General features: G+C 39.5%; 1 protein-coding gene across 3 annotated transcripts in view; it reads right to left on the bottom strand.

The window, feature by feature from the left end:
- Positions 1-20164, bottom strand: part of MEGF10 (multiple EGF like domains 10) — a 155248-nt gene that overhangs the window by 41530 nt on the left and 93554 nt on the right. For all 3 annotated transcript variants that reach the window (XM_082380698.1, XM_082380697.1, XM_082380699.1), the window contains 4 exons: positions 16664-16910; positions 14895-15015; positions 10954-11090; positions 3797-4009 (listed from right to left, as the gene is read on the bottom strand). In XM_082380698.1, coding sequence (XP_082236824.1) covers positions 3797-4009; positions 10954-11090; positions 14895-15015; positions 16664-16910 — 718 coding nt within the window. The remainder of the gene's footprint in view (positions 1-3796; positions 4010-10953; positions 11091-14894; positions 15016-16663; positions 16911-20164) is intronic.

Genomic DNA, 20164 nt, shown 5'->3' with positions numbered 1-20164 from the left:
CACTTAAGTGACATTTATGGTGATATTGTAAGCGGATGCACAGACTAGCACTGAATGTATGCTAACACCATGCTAAGCAATCCACGTGCATGATTTCATTTAATGCTCACAGTGTTAGGTATGATTCCATTTTATAAATGAGGGAAGAGAGACCTGGAAAGAGGAATTTATTCAAAGTCTTGCACAGGTAGTGGCAGAATCAAACTTGAACCCAGATTTCTTTCTTTGTTTTCACACCAAAGGAAAAGGAAGTTTGATAGCAGCCTGCTAGGAGAGCTATATATGAAAAAGAATTGCTAAAATTTAAATTTTAAAACTGCAAGGATAAAAGGGTTAGCAGGACCAATAAAAGCTTGTATTGTGCAAGAAGCATGGACAAATTTATTTTAGAAAGGCCCTACATATGACAAAAAGAAAAGAAATATTCCAAGTGATGGACTGGTTAAAGTAGTTCACCTTAAGATACTATTTAAAAAAAGGACATCTTTTGGTAGAAAATATTACTTTACATTAAAAAGTAGAAAATAATATTTATGGTATAGATATAAATGTTAAGCAGAATAGACAATTCGGGGACAGGGAATTGAACTAAGCTAGAGGCAGGCAGAGAAATTGATATTCAATGCCCCCCACTGAGTATTAGTGCAGCACACTGGTTCTCAAATTGATTGACACCAAAATTAGTATTCTGCAATTTGTAATTATATGTAGGAAGCCAGAGCACTTTGGAGGCATTTGATGGGTTCTCATGCAGGCAGCTTAATTGGTAATGAGATTTACATGTTGTTGTTAGAGCAGCAGAGTGGAGGTTGAAGGGTCATATCCTCCTACCTGATTTCTTTCTAAAGAACAGATTGCTTTGTGTAATATGAAAACTGGATTAAACACAGATAGGAATATCTACCATTTTATATACATATATAACTAGATAAAAATATTCTAGTAAAGTTTTTCAGTTTAAGAGTTAAATTATTACAGGTATCCCATATAATTTTGGCTAAAATAGAATGAATCATTGAACTTCCTTTTATTCATTTCCTTAGATATTATTCATGCTCAGATATATGACAATTAGGTGGCATTTGCAAATAGGCACACCCTGATTGCCCACAGCTATTAAATGTCCTTATTAACAAGAGCTAATATACATATGCCATGTGGAATCTCAGTGAATCTTGAATTTTGTTTTCCTGTTCAAAATCATTTCCACTATAAAAGTTAGTTTTAAGAAGTCCAGTTCACAGAGAGTGTCCTTAGGCTCTATAACAGTGCTGTAATTTAAAATACTAATATCACTTATAAATATATTTACATTCATTTCAACCTTACGATAGCTTGCAAAATAAAAATGGCTACAAACGCTTTGTAACTCCTCCCACTAAGAGGTGGAGTGTAACAAATCTGGACTTTGTTGTGTTACCTGCTTTGTCTAAAAGGACATTAGCAAACATGACATAACCAAAGGTTTGAAAAGTGTTTGCATGTTGGGGCTTGCCCTGTCTCTTGCTGCTGTTGGAAGCCAGTCACCACTTACAGAAGCCCAGGCTAACCTGCTAGATGCTGGGGACATATGGCTCAGTCACTCCCATCACCCAGCTAAATGCTAGACATGCGAGTGAGGAATTCCAGTGAGGAATTCCAGGAATTCTAGTTGATCTTCCAGCTGAACATAGGCAGACCAGCAGAACAACCACCAAGCTGAGCCCAGCCCAAAGAATCAAGCAAAAAATCATCAGTTAACAAATAATTGTTGTTTTAGACCACTAAGTTTAGGGTAGGTTTTTTTTTTTATGCAGCAAAACTAACTGATACAAACCCTTACTCAAATATATGGCTTCAATATATGTCAATACATACATATCCACAGAACTAAAAATTTACCTAAAGACACTGTAAACTGATAGTGTGCATTGCATTAGTTATTTCATTAATTATGACGAAGACTTTTAGGATAAATATACATCATGTATTATGCAATAGCAAGCTACACTCTTGCCTGATTAAATGGTAAGTTAGACTTTCAATTAATACAAAGATTCTATGCCTTTTGGTTCAAAGGGAACCTTGTGTTTCTAGGAATTTTACATAGAAGTTCAAGATATAAGAATAGATGGGTGGCTTCAACTGTGAATTCAAAAAGACAGAGTCATATAATCAACATTCAACTGGTCTTAACAGAAATTTGTACAAGCTAATTTTAAAAAATAGCTCTCATTATTTAGGGAAGCCACTTCATAGGCTAATTGTTTTTTAATCTTCTGATTATTTGTTATACATTATTAGACAGATTTTAGTGTTCTTTTGATCTATGTGACTATCAAATAAGTTCATGTACTTGTTTGTTAAATATACGTGCTTAGGTACACATGACCTATGTCAAAATTATATGGTACTGACGTCAACCTAATAACTGTCCACTTGCACCTTGCAGCTACTAATATGGTAACTAATTCCAACAAAATCAACATTTCCTCTGCTTCCCCAATTCTTCTCATAGCAGAGATCCTTTGTATAGGTTTATTAATCCATTTGATTTCAGGCTGCATCTGTATACAATGAAACAGCACACTGGCATTAAAAAGTCCTTAGCCATTACTAATGACTTGAGCCAAACTAATGAGCCAAACTCATGACTTGTCCCTAATCCTGCCAGCTCCTTCAACATTAAAGAGTTGAAAAACAAAAACAAAATCCTGCAGAGATTATTCGTTTTTACTCCCCAAACTGTCATGTAAAGAGTGGCAATATTTTCCAATGAAGAAAACCAGAAGTTTGCTAAAGTAGCTTACTAAGTTGCTTGAGACACATTAAGAATGCACTTCTTTGATATGTCCCACTAAAATGTATTTCAGCACACACACACACACAGTGCAAAGTCCTTTTTTTTTTTTTTTTTTGGCTCCCAACAATGGTTTAAAGAAGAGACCAACTACAGGCTTCTATTTACTTTTAACTTTTGTGCATTTGAGATTTGATGTGGTCACAAGTTACCTTTCAGAAGCATAAATGAAGTAACAGTTGTGCTGAATGCAAATAAAGGTAATTCTGGTATCATCTGAACTGCTATATAATGCACTGCATTTTTGTCAAACTCAACTTTTCCAGCAGTATGCAAACGAGGCCCAGAATTTTAAGTGATATGTATCTGGTCTTTGGGGGAGGGAGAGGAAGAAATGGTTGGATAGATATTTTCAGGGGCAGACAAGGTACAGAAAAGTGGGTGGGATCTTGGTTTTCTGTTCATAAATTCTTCGAGAAATTTTTGAGCCAAAAGACCCCTGTGAATTCTATGTCCAAGTAATCAATTCTGAACACATACCTCACATGTGACAACGACTCGTGACACACTGTCACAAAACTTCCACCAGTACACTTCCTGGCTAGGCAGATGTCAAGTAAAAGAGGCTGCAGTGAGAATCATTTTGTGATAGTTTTACATACTAAACTGGGCTTAACCTATGTCTCTCATTGTATCTTTGTTTCTAAGGGAATGTCACAAAATCCCTCTCTTAGGGATACATTCTACTAACCTCAGCAAGTTTAATATTTTCTGGTGGCCATTAATAGAGAATAGGGTTTCATATCCATCCACGGCCATCTAACAATTTTAGCACTTCTTACTTGGACCATTAAGTGGAAAAGACTTCCATTTACTTAGTGGTTCCTGCCCTGGATGACCCAGAGGCAAGAAGGGTCTCAGGGTGGAAATTTCTCTGCCGATCCCTCCTTCTAAATAGTGGACACTGCGGTGAAAACTTTAATAGGACACATCATGCCAGGGGCAGCTGACCCTCACCTATGAGTGTTGTCCAGGTGGCAGGGACACCACTTGTCACATTTGATGCCGTAGAGCCCTTCTGGACACAGGCGCGCCTCACAGCGGTCGCCAGCAAAGCCTGCTTCGCAGAGGCAAGAGCCGCTCACATGGTAACACTTCCCTCCATTGACACATTGGCAGGTCTCTGCACAGCGGACTCCGTAGGTGCCAACGGGACACTCATCCTGGCACCTGTCATGCAGGAGGCGGAAGCGTAAGATAGATTAGTCAGTGCCTTGTGAAAATAAACAGTTGATTCAGATAGGCTTTGTTATGTTTACAATGATATCATTTTTGGATTTGACATTTATTTGGTAATTGTACCATTACAGATATGAAAAGCATTAAGATAAATTATAGTAGTAACAGTAGTAGGACCTGTTTAAAGAAATAGCAAAAACAAAAACAAAATAAAATTATGAGCTTGGGATGAAAAGCATGTTTTACACCTAGTCCTTGCTAAAGGCATACATAGCACTTTAGAAGATACCAGGAAAGGGAGAAAATGAACTGCCCTAGTGTGAGTCCCAGCCCATCATTAGGGAATTAAAATATATGCTTTCTCTAAAAAAGAATGAAATAATACCATTTGCAGCAACATGGATGGACATAGAGAGTATCACATTAAGTAAGTCAGAGAAAGACAAACATCATACACCACTTATATGTGGAATCTAAACAAATGACACAAATGAACTCATTTACAAAACAGAAACAGACTCACAGACATAGAAAACAAACTTACGGTTACCAAAGGGGGTAGTGGGCAGGCAGAGATAAATTAGGAGTTTGGGATTAATAGGTACACACCACTATATACAAAATAGGTAAACAACAAGGACCTCCTGTATAGCACAGGGAACTATACTTAATATCTTTTAATAACCTAAAATGGAAAAGAATCTGAAAAAGAATATGTATAATCACATTGCTGTACACCTGAAACTAATACAACATTGTAAATTACCTATCTTCAATTAAAATAAAATAAGATATATGCTTTCCCCATTTCAAAGAGAAAACTTTGTAGCAAACTTGAAACAAAATATTAATTATCTTGGCTTTCACGTTGACATTAATTTTTAATTTCAGCCATGTGTCTGCTCTTTTCAAAGCTGAATGGCAATCATTGCTCCTCATTTAGAAAGTTATGTAACTAAATAAAGTCCTCCTTAGATTTGGGAAAGTCTGAGCTACTGAAATCAGGTGTCCTCAATTTCAACCTGGGGAACTCCTGCCAGGAGACGGTAGAGATGCTGGGAGTTCTCGAACATAAAGTTTTCATTAAATGGGGTTTTGTCCTCTGTTGGGAAGAAGGGCTACTAAATAGTCAGAAAAAAAGTTCACTTTATTGTCTTTTAAAAAATGGCCTAACAGGGTGGTCTCGGCATAAGGATATGCTCTAGGTAAGTTGGATCTGGTGGGAAGCTGAGTTGCTGGAGGGAATCGAGAAGAGAAAATCATCATGGCTCCATGGAAAACAAGACTAGCTATCGGGCCAGCCAAGTTGCTTTCTGACCAGGCAAGGTGACTTGATGGGACTTTCTGTAGCAGAAGGAGCCCTTTCTGCCAAGGGAGAGGAAGCCGGGGTCTCGCCTACCCAGAGCGCTGCCACAAGCAGGGTACCCTCTGTGAGTCTCAGAAGCCACTTCCCATGTGGCTCTCAAGTCATGCCAGACCCAGAGTCCAAAATGTAGGTCAGCACTGCATTTTTTCAAATGGGTACAGGGCAAGGGCAAGTGCATGATAATGAATCCAAGCAGACTTCAAAGCAACAGCAAAGAGGCTGAAAAGCAAACATTTTCCACAAGGCTTTGCATAGTTTTAATGATAGGGTGTGAGGACTAACAATATCAAGGCTGGATGGGATTCTATTTAAGCGCAGAGGATAAATCTTGAGAACCCTTTGATATTTTTCTCGTTAACTCTGGTTCTGGCATATATTTAGGGAAAAGGGCCTCTTGCAAATTTGGTTTCACAGACTCTAGACATCTTCAGGCTTGTCAATGGCAAAGTCTTCAAATCAACCACTCAACAAAGCATTAGAAAAGTTCTGGAGTAATTGAACCAAGTTTATTTAGCATAAAATCAGATGTGTGCTGCAAAGTTACACATGAGTAAACCTATTTTTAGACCAGAGTATTTTTTAAAGGTACTCTATTTTTAACTTGTAAGAAGCTTTACTAAGCCAAGTCACTTAGTATACTCCTTAAAGATGTAAACTTTGGAGAACGAAATGCTATAGGACAATCATTGGGCCTCCTCATGGCTCCACTAAAGGCTGGCAAGACAGCTTGGCAACCTGTCTGTCCAGACGTCCTTGCAAGGCAGTAACAGAAAGAAAGAAAAAGTTATGCTCAAGGTAAATAATATTACTAAAAGAAACCAAATGTTATGCTTTGGACTCCAGGATTTTAACTCAGGAAAAAGCACAGCTCTAAAAGTGGGGAACAGGATAGAAACGTGAAGCATGGAAAAACGTCTGCCACCAAATGACAGGGGAGCAGTGTGTCTATTCTGTCCTATTTTGGCATGGGCTTCCTTCTCTCTGAGAAAACAAAATCCATAATAGCTGGGCCTGACCCATATTTACCTTTCTAACATATACTTAAACATACTGAGTTTCTGTTTTAAATGGCAAAAAGCCATTTGAATTTTACTTACTAAAGTAGCCAGTAAAGTTTGGTTTACCTTCCCACTTCTTTTTTGTCAATGTTGTACTTGTAAGAGAATTCTGTTAATAATAGTTATGTCTGCTTCCACCTACCACACCAAAATGGTAGGATATCTTTCTAGAAGTAGGTATTTTCCACCTTAAAAATAAATGCAATCATGAAGTAGCTTACATCCTTCTCATTGGCTGAATTAAAAGTCTTTGTCAAGCAGTCTTACCTCCCTTTTGGGCTCCTTTTTCTAAAAGAAGCATCATTTCCCAATGAATTTTATGCCCTTAATGTTGCTTTTGTGGTCCCATGTGGACTAAGAAAAGTAATCTTAGAAGTCATTAAAAGAGGAAATATTTTCTTAGGAGAGATGGCAGAGAGGCAATAAATATAAATAAAATAAAAATATAGCAATAAATATTGGCCATAGTAGAAATATGAAAATGTGAAGTTCCTATTTTATTTTTTTACATTTTGAATAATACCCTGGAATTGGGGAAAATGGACAAGCATTAAGTAGAGATAACCTAACAAAACATGACACCAATATCCAAACCAATGAGGGTCACAGGCTTGTTTGAATATCATTTCGATTATCATATTGCATCTCACTGTGAACTTATGGAAAAGGAAGTGAGTTAGCACATAAGGGGTGCCAGCTTCCTTTTTCTCCTTTGTCCTTTTGAGCATGGCCCTCCAAGAGTGACCTGCATAACTGGGCCAAACCATGATTTAGTGTGAAAGAATCACATTCCTCATTAAACTGGGATCAATAGATCGGCTGCCTACCTTTCAAACATCTAGAACTGCTGCTCTGGGGAAATATAAAGAACACTGGGAAAGAGCCAACTTTTCCACAATCCCAGAAGCAGGAAAGAGTTCCTCCACTGAAGGCCAGTTCTGTATCCCCCCAATTCCTGTCTCCAATTTTGGACTTCACCTCCTTTGGCCCACATTCTTCTTCACTTTCAGGGTGGTACAGAAGACAGCGTGGCAGGACTATCTCGGGCTTCACCTTAACAGAGTCCATAACTGATCCACGGATCTCTCCACTCAGCTTATGCGTAAGGAGCACCAATTATGCACATGGACTCGTGCTAGGCCATCAAAGGCCCCAGTGCGATGATGCCATGACAACCCCTCAGCATTAAGAACACTCTTTTAACCCCTTCAGAAGAATTTTTGTCAGGATCTGAAAGCCATGCTCTCTCCACTCATACTTGGCTGTGCCGCATGAGGTTTCCTCACCACGCGGTCCTCTCAACCGTCCCACAAACCCTACAGCCTATTATGGGGGCATCCCATGATCTGCTCTGCCTGCTTACAAGGTGCCCGTTTTGCTTGTTCTGTTTTCTCTCTGGCTGGGAGGGTCGTCCCCACATCCTGGGTACGCTCTGGGCCAGCTGCCTGCTGTGGTACCTGCTTCCCTCTGGCCTGACCTCAGTGATCAAGTTTCGCTGACTTCTCAAAACAGGGGAAATGGCAAGTCCCCAGGCCTTTGGGCTGCTTTCCCCAAACCTCCTGCCACAGATCGTTCTATAACCACTTATTGTTTCCCTTTCACGATGACAGATGTGCTTGTTGTCATTGTGTTGTGTGTGTGTGTGTCTGCATGTGTGTTAACTCTTGAACCCAGATAGTGAGAGCAGAATTGAAAACAGGAGTCATGTCATCAGTTCATCGGAAAAACAACAGCTATATAAACAAGTCAAGAAGCAAGTTCCCTCTTCACTTTCCTTCTCTTTCTCTAGCTCTTTGTCAGCTTTGCCTCAAATCTAAAACTCACCTGAAAATTAGCTGTTATCCCCTTTCCCTGTATTCTAAATAAGATAAGTATAAGCCTGCCTGTATGTTTGTTGATTTTGTGTTTCCTTGAATTTGAGACTTAAATCCCTACAGGGAAAGAAAACTATTATATTTAAATTTTTATGGTCCAAAAATATTACACAGAACTATTATTTAGGGCTCTGCTTGGTCCCATGCCTCTCCTTTCCTGACTCATCTTTCTATATTAAGATGTTAATGCCACATGGATCCAGAACTCATCTAACAACATCATTTTCCAAAATACAATCATAAACCAGGATGTAGGGCACAAAAACTTTCTGAGTAGCCCAATTACATGTTGTAAAAACCATATGCTAAAGGTGTCAATAATGCATAACATCAAAAAACGAAGGAAAATATGTAGTTATATTAACAAAAGATGAAAAAGTCTTCAATGAAATGAAACAGATACTACTAACAAAGTTCCTAATAAAAATAGGAATTAAAAAAAAAAAAACTACTCAAGGGGACTTCCCTGGTGGTCCAGTGGTTAAGACTTCACCTTCCAATGCAGGGGGTGCGGGTTCGATCCCTGGTCGGGGAGCTAAGATCCCACGTGCCTCCCGGCCAAAAAACCAAAACATAAAACAGAAGCAACATTGTAACAAGTGCAATAAAGATTTAAAAAATGGTCCACATCAAAAAAAATCTTAAAAAAAAAACTACTGAAGCATGAAAAAGACAGTAACAAACATGAAACTATACTGGAGCCATTTCCAATAAAATTAGGAAGAAGACAGGAATTCCCACTATTACCTCTATTTGTCAACATTCATTCAGAGGTTTAAATTAATGCAACAACTCAAGAAAACGAAATAATCATTACAAATCTTGAAAAGAAGAGCCTAACTTGTCTTTATTTGTAGATGATAAAATAACCATAGTATTTGCTAAAAATAACATGAGAATTAACTAAGAAGTTTGGTAGAGTGGCTAAATAAAAAAATATTCAAAGGCAAGTTCTTCTTTATCCAGAAATATCCAATTAAAAACTTAAATGGGATTTTTCAAAAATTACAAAATACTTATAAATAAATTTAATAAAGAAGTGCAGAGTCTAAGTGTGTGTGGGGGGGAAACACCCTACAGTATCTTATTAAAAGTCATAAAATTAGACCAGAATTTTAGAAAGAAAAAAATTAGAGAGGAAAGTTAAAGGAATTCTTAATTCACAGATATCACCAAAAAAAATGATACCTAGTATCTATATAGTTTCTAGACATCACTCAAATTAATAATCGCTAGTATTTACACAGCTCATAGAAATCACTCCACTACAATAATAGCTAATATCTGCAAGTTTCAGCACTGTTCTAAATGCTTTAATGTACTCATTTAATCCTTACAACAACCCTAGAGGAAAGTACAGTTATTTATTTGAACATTATAGATTAGGATGTTTCCAAGGACACAGGTTCCAAAATCTTTGTTTTTGGCTATTATACTCTTCTGCCTCTCAAGCCTCTTTCTCTAATTTTACACACACATCTAGCAAGCTTGGTTATTGATTAAAGAGCTAATTAGAAGCCGTAAAAGCACTCTGGGTAACACTTTACCACCTAACACAAAAAAGGACCAGCAGTGGGTGTAAAAACCACGCACCACACGAGCATCACGTGCGACCAGAGAGCCCTGTGAGTCCCACAGGGTCTTACTCTATCAGCACTGCACAATGAAACGACTGCTGTTCTTCTTTTTTTTTTTTTATCCTTTTTTTTTTTAACATCTTTATTGGAGTATAATTGCTTTACAATGTTGTGCTAGATTCTGCTGTACAACAAAGTGAATCAGCTATATGTATACATATATCCCCATATCCCCTCCCTCTTCCATCTCCCTCCCACCCTCCCTATCCCACCCCTATAGGTGGTCACAAAGCACCGAGCTGATCTCCCTGTGTTATGTGGCTGCTTCCCACTAGCTATCTATTTTACGTTTGGTAGTGTATATATGTCAATGCCACTCTCTCACTTCGTCCCACCTCCTAGAGAAATGGAAATAAAAACAAAAATAAACAAACGGGACCTAATGAAACTTAAAAGCTTTTGCACAGCAAAGGAAACCATAAGCAAGACGAAAAGACAACTCTCAGAATGGGAGAAAATATTTGCAAACGAAGCAACTGACAAAAGATTAATCTCCAAAATACACAAGCAGCTCATGCAGTTCAATATCAAAAAAAAACAAACGACTGCTATTCTTAAGAGCACACAGCATTATAAGAAGGTAACTTTATGCCTGACATACTTTTTAAAGATACCTAAGTACACATCCCATTTTAAAATAAATCTATCCAAAAATCTTTAAAATGTAAAAAGTATTGGTGCTTGAAGTGGCTGTCCTAAACACTTAACTGTATAGAACTCATCCATCATGGGTTCTGATATTTTATTATTTTTTAAAAATATAATATAATATCTTCAATTCACCATTGCTGTATCTTCAATTCACCATTGCTGTCTATGATCCAGTTTCTATGCACTGAGTTGGGAAGGAATCTGTCAAACACACTGATACCTTACAGATGCTTCTTGGATGATTACAGAATCGTCACAGACAAATGGTAGTACACGGGTTCCCTGGACGCTCCAAGCTCTCCTTTCACACCATTACAAACAGTCAGAGAAGCACAAGGATGTCCCTTACCGTTCCCCCGTGTATCCGGGACTGCAGTGACATTGGCCCGTGGTGGCATCACATGTCCCTCCATTATGGCACTGACATTCTTGTGAACAGTTCTTTCCAAAGTGACCCTCGGGGCAAGGCTGACCACACACTGTGCCCTGCATTCAAAAAGACTTGGGAAATTAGATGGGCCTCCAGCCAGGGAAGGGCCAAAGGAGAAGGGAGAAAAGAGGGGGGAAAAAAGGGAGGAGGGATATAGGAACAGGGCTGCAAGAAGATTAGATAAAGGAGATTTTAGAACACATACACTCTGTTCATCATCTCAAAAGTGTTAGAAATTCTAAATTGACTTATTTGCTTAGTAAGCCTAAATCTCAAGATATACTCATAGGTGGCAGAATAGTAATCTTAAGAAATACCTATATTAAAAAAATAAAGTTACATCAAATTATTATGGAAACCTATGGAATTTACAAATCCTCCGAAGTGTTCTTCCTTGTGTCTTACATGTACAGTAAGTCAACAATACTTATTGAGCATCCATTTCATAAATGACAACATCTGGCCCAAATGGAATATCCAAATGCTTCACCATATGTTCTAGAGAAAATACACTTTATCATTGGTTTTATTTCTTATAAGGAAGCATAAGAAAAGACTGACATTTTTTTGTACCTGAATTAATGATAACATTGCCTAAGAAATACTTCAGCAGAAATGAACCTAGACATTTTATTTCAGAAGAAAATACACTTTTATTTTCAGCAGGTTCAACAAACATTGTTGGGCCAAGATCAATAGGAAAGCCTATTTCATGGGGAGAAAAATCGAGAGAGTAACTTGGACACATCTCCTCACCCTAGAGGCTGTCTGTCTTGTCAGACACTGTCATATTTATTCCAGTACTATGTGGAGAAGCATAAGATACTTTGCCAATAAGTCAATGAAATATTCTACTATTTTCTACTTCACTCGTCTACATAACTTGGGCTTGTAGCTTATCATCTATTTACTGGAGTTACTGTTTCAGCAAACAACATATCCCAAGTAAAAGGAATTTTTACAATGTTTTTAACTTTTGGAAGCTGTTGCTTTGTCCTCCTTCTCTATAAAAAAGACAGACTGTGGGCACTCTGATATTGGAGGCTAGCGAACACCAGATGGTTTTGTAAATGTTTATTCTGGGTAGTGTAAGAAAATACATTTCCTCTAACTCCTGGCTATCTACAAAGGCAGTTGGTGTGCTAATTAAGTCTCCTCTGGTGGTTTCTAGTTATCTACCAATGAGGAAAGTTCTTCCAGAATCTTGGAACTGAAAAAGCCTTTGAGAGGTGATTCAAATCAATGCTTAACTGAGAATCATCTATGTGTCAGGCATCGTGTTAAGCTCTGAGAATCAAAGATAAAGTCACAACCTTTAACTAGCTCACAACATGGTGAGGGAGAAAGATGTAAAAATAGCTCTGACCCCTTCATTCTAGCACAACATATTAACATGACTAAAGGAATAACACGCCAAGGGTTAATCCATGATAAGCAGGGGTTCTGGTGAAAATTCTCACTCTCTCAGGGACTAACTACTCACATTTTGTAACGGTCCCACATAAGCTTCAGAGATGCTGTTGAAATATTGTTTATAAATAAGGATTAATGTCCTACTTAAAGCTATTTGCTCACATTATTCCTATTAGTTGAAATACATACATGTGTATGTGTGATAGGAATATATATTCATCATGAAAAGTACCTAGGATGATTGCACAAAGAAAATGTTGTAAAGAGAAGTGTAAGTTGGAAGCTCAGCTATGCACATAAAAAAATGACCTGAAACATTCAGTAAGAAACATCTATCAAGGTAGGGGCCCCAGAGTATTGGGGAGGCTCCACTGGGCTGATGGAGAGGGCCATCTGCCCACCTACTGGGACTCACGGTCCAAGCTTGTGGTTACCACTATCCCACATCATGACCACCCCGACCCAGAAGAAGAACAAAGCTTCAATCTCAAGATGAGGCAACTCTACAGACAATGTCTACACAAAAATCCTAGGAGTAACATGCCTATAGCTCCTCATCCAAAGAACACGGAGCTCCCTGGACACTCTGCTATCCCAGCAAAATCCATCCCTTGCCAAGGACCAAGCAATGACAAGTGTTGGCAAAAGGTTGAATATAAGAAATAAAAGAAGAGAAGGAGTCAAAGATAATTCAGCATTTCTACCTTGGGCAACTAAAAAAGAAGTGTTGGTTTTAATGAGGATAAAAAAGGTAAAAAAGGAATTGCGGTACAACAAAGGATTAGGGGTACAACAAATTTGGTTCTATGAACACTGACTTTGATGGGCCTGCTTCCAGCTCAGTAGTCCTTCAATAGCTCCCCTGTTCACCTCACCATGAGGCATCAATAAAAGGCCCCCTTGCACTGACTCCATTGCTTCATAGAGTTTCCCCAGGCTCTGCTTCCTTGTCTTGACCACTTACCATTTCCAGCTCTCGTGTTGGTTCTCATATTTCTTTTCCACTTGTCCCAGTGGTCTTAACATCTTGAACTCAACCTTACTTCCCGTGATTCTCACCAGGAAGTGGACTCTAGGTCTCCTTTGCTCCATGCCTACAATAAGGGCAATCCCAAACCAGTCCCATCCCATGTCTGGCTCCTAAGGCAGACACATCAAATACACATCTGTGGTCAAGTGAGGGAAAGTCAAGGTTTGGGAAAATCAGCAGATGATTGTTAAAGCCATGGATCCTAATGAGCTTTCCAGAAAAGATTTATAGTGACAAAAGAGAAAGATAAGACTGGAACCAAGGAAATACTGTAAGAAAGCAGTATGTAAAAGAAGGGGGATTAGGAAAAGAGATTTTTAGTAAGAGAGGTAGGACAAAGGATTATCAAAGAAGTGGAGGGAAAAGAGATTAGGAAAGGGAAGTGGATGAGCAACAGAGTCAAAAGAAGTGAAGCAGAATGAGAAGAGAGGAGTTGTTACTGGATTTGGCAATTAAGTCACTTGAACCCCTGCAAGAACAGCTTCACTACAATTCATGGAGATGGAAGGTAATCATCAAGTAAATTGTTCTTTTATTTTCTGTATGTTAACAAAGGAAATAGACATTGGTCATTCACTCTTCTGCCTTCAAGCAGACTTACACACAAACCAACTCAGAGAAATACGAACCAATGTTATTTCCTGATTTCAGAGTAATCTACTTAGTAAACCAGCTTTGACATTTTTTATTCCACATAACATTAAGCCTGTGAGACACTACATAAAGAGTAATGAGAAGCCCACACACCACAATGAAGAGTAGCCCCCGCTCGCCACAACTAGCAAAAGCCCGCACACAGCAACAAAGACCCAACGCAGCCAAAAAGAATAAATAAATAAATAAATAATAAATTAATTATAAAAAAAGAAGACAGAGTATCACAGTCAAAGTTTGGGAAGTGTGGTGAGATATAGCTTCCTCTTAAAGTATCATACTAAAACCTCTGAGAAGTTCTGCAATACTTGGAAAACTTGGCTTTCCTCAATGTGTCTCCAGATTCATAAGACTGGATAACTTTTTAACATAACACTTAACCTGTTGAGAATAATGTTCCCAAAGAATATTAATGATCCATAGAGCATAATTATGAAAATGCTTATTTAAATATTTGCAGAGTTTGACAGCTCTTGCTGTCATGTGTAAGGCAAGATATTCCCTTTTTATATCCTGAGGGGAAATGCAGGACAGATGACCTACTATCTTTTCCATGAGGACCCTTAGTACACTTCAAGTTCAGGATTTAATCACCTTCTGCCTTCTCTGGACTGAAAAATTCCAGCTTTGAAATGGTCAGGTATTTCCAATTTTGGAATCTTTAACCATCAATGTAACTTTCTTTTGTACCAAAGTCCTCCACATGCGTTTTCACTTGAGTATCCTGGAACAGGGTGCTTTGGGAGGGTAGAAGTGAGCTTACCAGCCAGCCAGAAGGACACGAGCATTCTCCAGTGACGTGATGACATACACCTCCATTTTGGCAGGGGCATCTCTGCTCACACTGTGGCCCATGCTTGCCAGGGGGACAAAGATCCTCACAGCTGAGGGATTAACATGTGACAAAGGACACCATGATTTACCCAACCACACAACCCTTAGGTTCACAGACACAGCAGCACCCACGGCCCTAAAACAGACCAGGTTTCTCTGTCCAGTACTGTTCGTTTCATTAACATCAAGGGCATCAATCATATTGGCCGGAAGGGTCTTTGAGGGGTCACCTAGCCCTTCCCTTTGTTTGGGGATATCTTCTGAGTGATTAGCTTTTTTGATTGGGGGGTGGGGGACGATGCTAGGCTTGTGGGATCTTAGTTCCCTGACCAGGGATTGAACACAGGCCCTCGGCAGTAAGAGCACGGAGTCCTAACCACTGGACCACCAAGGAACTCCCATGTTTTGGGATATTTTCTAATGAAACCATTTCAATTTGAAGAGAATCTGTCCTATCAGAGAGCACCAAGGATGACTCTTGTGGGCCACACGCTCCCTGGTGACAGGAACTTTCCATGTAACTTTTATAAAGCTCATGGGTAACACTGGAAGTCTATTTCGTGTGTTTGTTCTAACCTCAAAGGAGACTGAAACATCTACACATCACCCCATTAGTGTACAAAATCTTCATAATCAATTTTCAGCGTTCTCTTCTTCAGAATGACAAGCCCCCACCCCATATTGTATGAATACACCTTCTTTCCTAAGCCTTTAATTGTCTTTTTTACTCTCCTGTAAAATTGCTGCAAGTTTCCCAAAGCCCTATTCAACTGTGGCCTTGATAAAAACCCATAAAAGCAATATTAACGATTAAATAGTCTGAGATGATCATCCATCCTTCTGAAAATCAGGGCTTTCTTGGCTAATGCAATTTTTTCCTTAGCTCTACTTGTATAGCCCTAACACTGTCAGCAGGAAGTATTTACCTAGTCAACCACATTTTTTTCAAGTTCTAATTCTGTGACTTACAAGTGTAATTTTCTCATTAAGGGAAGAAAATTTTTTTATCTCCTACTTTTTTTTGGCAAATTCTGCCTCTTAGTCTGTTTGCTAATACAAGCAAACCGAAGAATGCCCTTCCCACAAAATAAAGTAGTAGAGATTAAGTAACTGCTTTAGTGTTCTCCAGAAAGAATTAAACTGTGTGCACATATCCTGCACAGATGTGATATATGTACTTTCATATTCACAAAGCAACATACATATCTATGGGCATTAAATAACCCAGCTAACCTTTCATCATGGACTATTTCTGACATCTTTCACCTTCCTTCTTCTCTAAGGCACTGAACCCACACAGCTTTATCCAGCTAATTAACAGAGCAGAACAACGTGGACCATTAACAGCCGGCAGTGTAAAATGAATGCAGTTGAGGGAGTATCAAAGCGGAACCCAAACCTGCCCCAACAACACCAAATATTGCCATTCAGCACAGCATCCTGGCCCTCTCCGCCTCTGCTCTGCCAAAAGAAGGCATGCAAGCTGGCTCTGAGGCTCTGGCTGGGCTCTGATGCTCTACAGCAAACAGCAGGAGCACCTAGTGGCCATCACTGCTCATCTCCACATCTGGGCCTGGGGTCCTATTCCCTCAGTAACTCTTCAGGCAGCAATAGAAACAGAAGCGCAGGAATATACCAGGAGCATGAACAGAGAGGGTGGGTGGGCTCTGCTATGCTGCTCAGCAGCAAATCACTTACAAGGCTCCAGTGTAGCCGGGTGGGCAGCGGCACTCCCCCGTCACGTGATCGCAGGTAGCTCCGTTCTGGCACTGGCATCTCTGGTGACAGTCGTTACCATACGTGCCCTGCTCACAGCGCTCCTCGCAGCGCCAGCCCCGGAAGCCCGCAGCGCAGTGGCAAGCCCCCGTGATGGGGTTGCACAGAGCCCCGTTTTTGCACTGGCACCGGCTGCTGCAGTGAGGCCCCCAGTGATCACCGTCGCAGGCTGAGGTTGGGGAAAGAAACAGTGGAGGGCATCAGAGTACAGGTGTGGGTAATGGCAAGCTCTTTAGAAGCAGCTTTCCTCTCCCTTTGGAGAGACAGTGGCTTGATGATCCCTTCATCACCATTCCTCAACCAAGCAGCAGGGCTCGGGCACACATCCATGGCAATATTGCACTGGTGCTCCGCAGTGGACCACTTCCTATCACTCCGTTGCTAAAGCATTGCTATACTGTTCAACTCCATGCCTGTGCTCAGCCTGTTCCCTGCACCTGGAATGTTGCGTTTGATGTGGCCGGAGTCATTGGCTAGGGGAGGGTTTGAGCAGTTGTAGGGAGAGAGGAGGCTGGCTAGGCAGGTGGGAATGGTCAGCTTATGCAGGGGTTTTTATGCACACCAAGAAGTTTGGATTGCATCTGGTGGACAAGGGATTGGTAGTAAAGGATTTTAAGCACTGAGGGACAATGGAGATTAGCCTTCTAGTAAGATCAGCTGGCTACAGCATGAGGAGGTGAGGAAGGAGCTGACAAGGAGAGGCGGGAGTTGGGGGCAAGAAGCATAGTACTCAGGGTATCAGTGAGGGGGCCTCGCCTCAGGCAATGATGAGAGGGACAAAGAGGCGACCCACAGGCAGTCCACTGAGGAGTGGGCTGGCCTTGCTACAGGTACGCGCCGAGCTCTCGAAAAGGTAACTGCTGCTGTGCTTTCAAAGTAATCAATCAAAATACATGTGATTGGGAGGTAACCAGAAAAGGTAGGAAAAAAATTGACTAAATGTTTAAAGTCACTGACTTTAAAATACAACAAACCTGAAACTGATATGGACAGCAAATAAAAAGATAAGAGGTACATGAAACCAAGTAATACAAAGGCAGAAAAAAGCATTTAAAAGACATATTTTGTTTTTAACATCTTTATTGGAGTATAATTGCTTTACAATGGTGTGTTAGTTTCTGCTTTATAACAAAGTGAATCAGCTATGCATATACATATATCCCCATATCTCCTCCCTCTTGCATCTCCCTCCCTCCCACCCTCCCTATCCCACCCCGCTAGGTGGTCACAAAGCACTGAGCAGATCTTCCTGTGCTATGCGGCTGCTTCCCACTAGCTATCTATTTTACATTTGGTAATATATATATGTTCATGCCACTCTCTCACTTTGTCCCAGCTTACCCTTCCCCCTCCCCGTGTCCTCAAGTCCATTCTCTATGTCTGTATCTTTATTCCTGTCCTGCCCCAGGTTCTTCAGAACCTTTTTTTTTTTTTTTAGATTCCATATATATGTGTTAGCATACGGTATTTGTTTTTCTCTTTCTGACTTACTTCACTCTGTATGACAGACTCTAGGTCCATCCACCTCACTACAAATAACTCAATTTTGTTTCTTTTTATGGCTGAGTAATATTCCATTGTATATATGTGCCACATCTTCTTTATCCATTCATCTGTCAATGGACACTTAGGTTGCTTCCATGCCCTGGCTATTGTAAATAGAGCTGCAATGAACATTGTGGTACATGACTCTTTCTGAATCATGGTTTTCTCAGGGTATATGCCCAGTAGTGGGATTGCTGGGGCATATGGTAGTTCTATTTTTAGTTTTTTAAGGAACCTCCATACTGTTCTCCATAGTGGCTGTATCAATTTACATTCCCACCAACAGTGCAAGAGGGTTCCCTTTTCTCCACACCCTATCCAGCATTTAATGTTTGTAGGTTTTTTTTGATGATGGCCATTCTGACTGGTGTGGGGTGATATCTCATTGTAGTTTTGATCTGCGCTTCTCTAATGATTAGTGATGTTGAGCATCCTTGCATGTGTTTGTTGGCAATCTGTACATCTTCTTTGGAGAAATGTCTATTTAGGCCTTCTGCCCATTTTTGGATTGGGTTGTTTGTTTTTTTGATATTGAGCTGCATGAGCTGCTTGTAAATTTTGGAGATTAATCCTCTGTCAGTTGCTTCATTTGCAAATATTTTCTCCCATTCTGAGGGTTGTCTTTTCGTCTTGTTTATGGTTTCCTTTGCTGTGCAAAGCTTTTAAGTTTCATTAGGTCCCATTTGTTTATTTGTGTTTTTATTTCCATTTCTCTAGGAGCTGGGTCAAAAAGGATCTTGCTGTGATTTATGTCATAGACTGTTCTGCCTGTGTTTTCCTCTCAGAGTTTTATAGTGTCTGGCCTTACATTTAGGTCTTTAATCCATTTTGAGTTTATTTTTGTGTATGGTGTTAGGGAGTGTTCTAATTTCATTCTTTTACATGTGGCTGTCCAGTTTTCCCAAAACCACTTATTGAAGAGGCTGTCTTTTCTCCATTGTATATTCTTGCCTCCTTTATCAAAAATAAGGTGACCATAGGTGCGTCTGTTTATCTCTGGGCTTTCTATCCTGTTCCATTGATCTATATTTCTGTTTTTGTGCCAGTACCATACTGTTTTGATTACTGTAGCTTTGTAGTATACTCTGAAGTCAGGGAGCCTGATTCCTCCAGCTCCATTTTTCTTTCTCAGGATTGCTTTTGCTATTCAGGGTCTTTTGTGTTTCTATAAAAATTGTGAAATTTTTTGTTCTAGTTCTGTGAAAAATGCGAGTGGTAGTTTGATAGGGATTGTATTGAATTTGTAGATTGCTTTGGGTAGTATAGTCATTTTCACAATGTTGATTCTTCCAATCCAAGAACATGGTATATCTCTCCATCTGTTCCTAACATCTTTAATTTCTTTCATCAGTGTCTTATAGTTTTCTGCATACAGGTCTTTTGTCTCCTTAGGTAGGTTTATTCCTAGGTATTTTATTCTTTTTGTTGCAATGGTAAATGGGAGTGTTTCCTTAATTTCACTTTCAGATTTTTCATCATTAGTGTATAGGAATGCAAGAGATTTCTGTGGATTAATTTTGTATCCTGCTACTTTACCAGGTTCATTGATTAGCTCTAGTAGTTTTCTGGTAGCATCTTTAGGATTCTGTATATATAGTATCATATCATCTGCAAACAGTGACAGTTTTACTTCTTCTTTTCCGATTTGGATTCCTTTTATTTCTTCTTCTTCTCTGATTGCTGTGGCTAAAACTTCCAAAACTATGTTGAATAATAGTGGTGACAGTGGACAACCTTCTCTTGTTCCTGATCTTAGAGGAAATGTTTTCAGTTTTTCACCACTGAGAACAATGTTGGCTGTGGGTTTGTCATATATGGCCTTTATCATGTTGAGGTAAGTTCCCTCTATGCCTACTTTCATGAGGGTTTTTATCATAA

Source organism: Balaenoptera borealis (assembly GCF_965194805.1).
Source record: "Balaenoptera borealis genome assembly, chromosome: 2".
Lineage (NCBI taxonomy): Eukaryota > Metazoa > Chordata > Mammalia > Artiodactyla > Balaenopteridae > Balaenoptera > Balaenoptera borealis.
The sequence above is the reverse complement of the archived record's forward strand: the minus strand, read 5'-3'. Positions and strand labels throughout refer to the sequence as shown.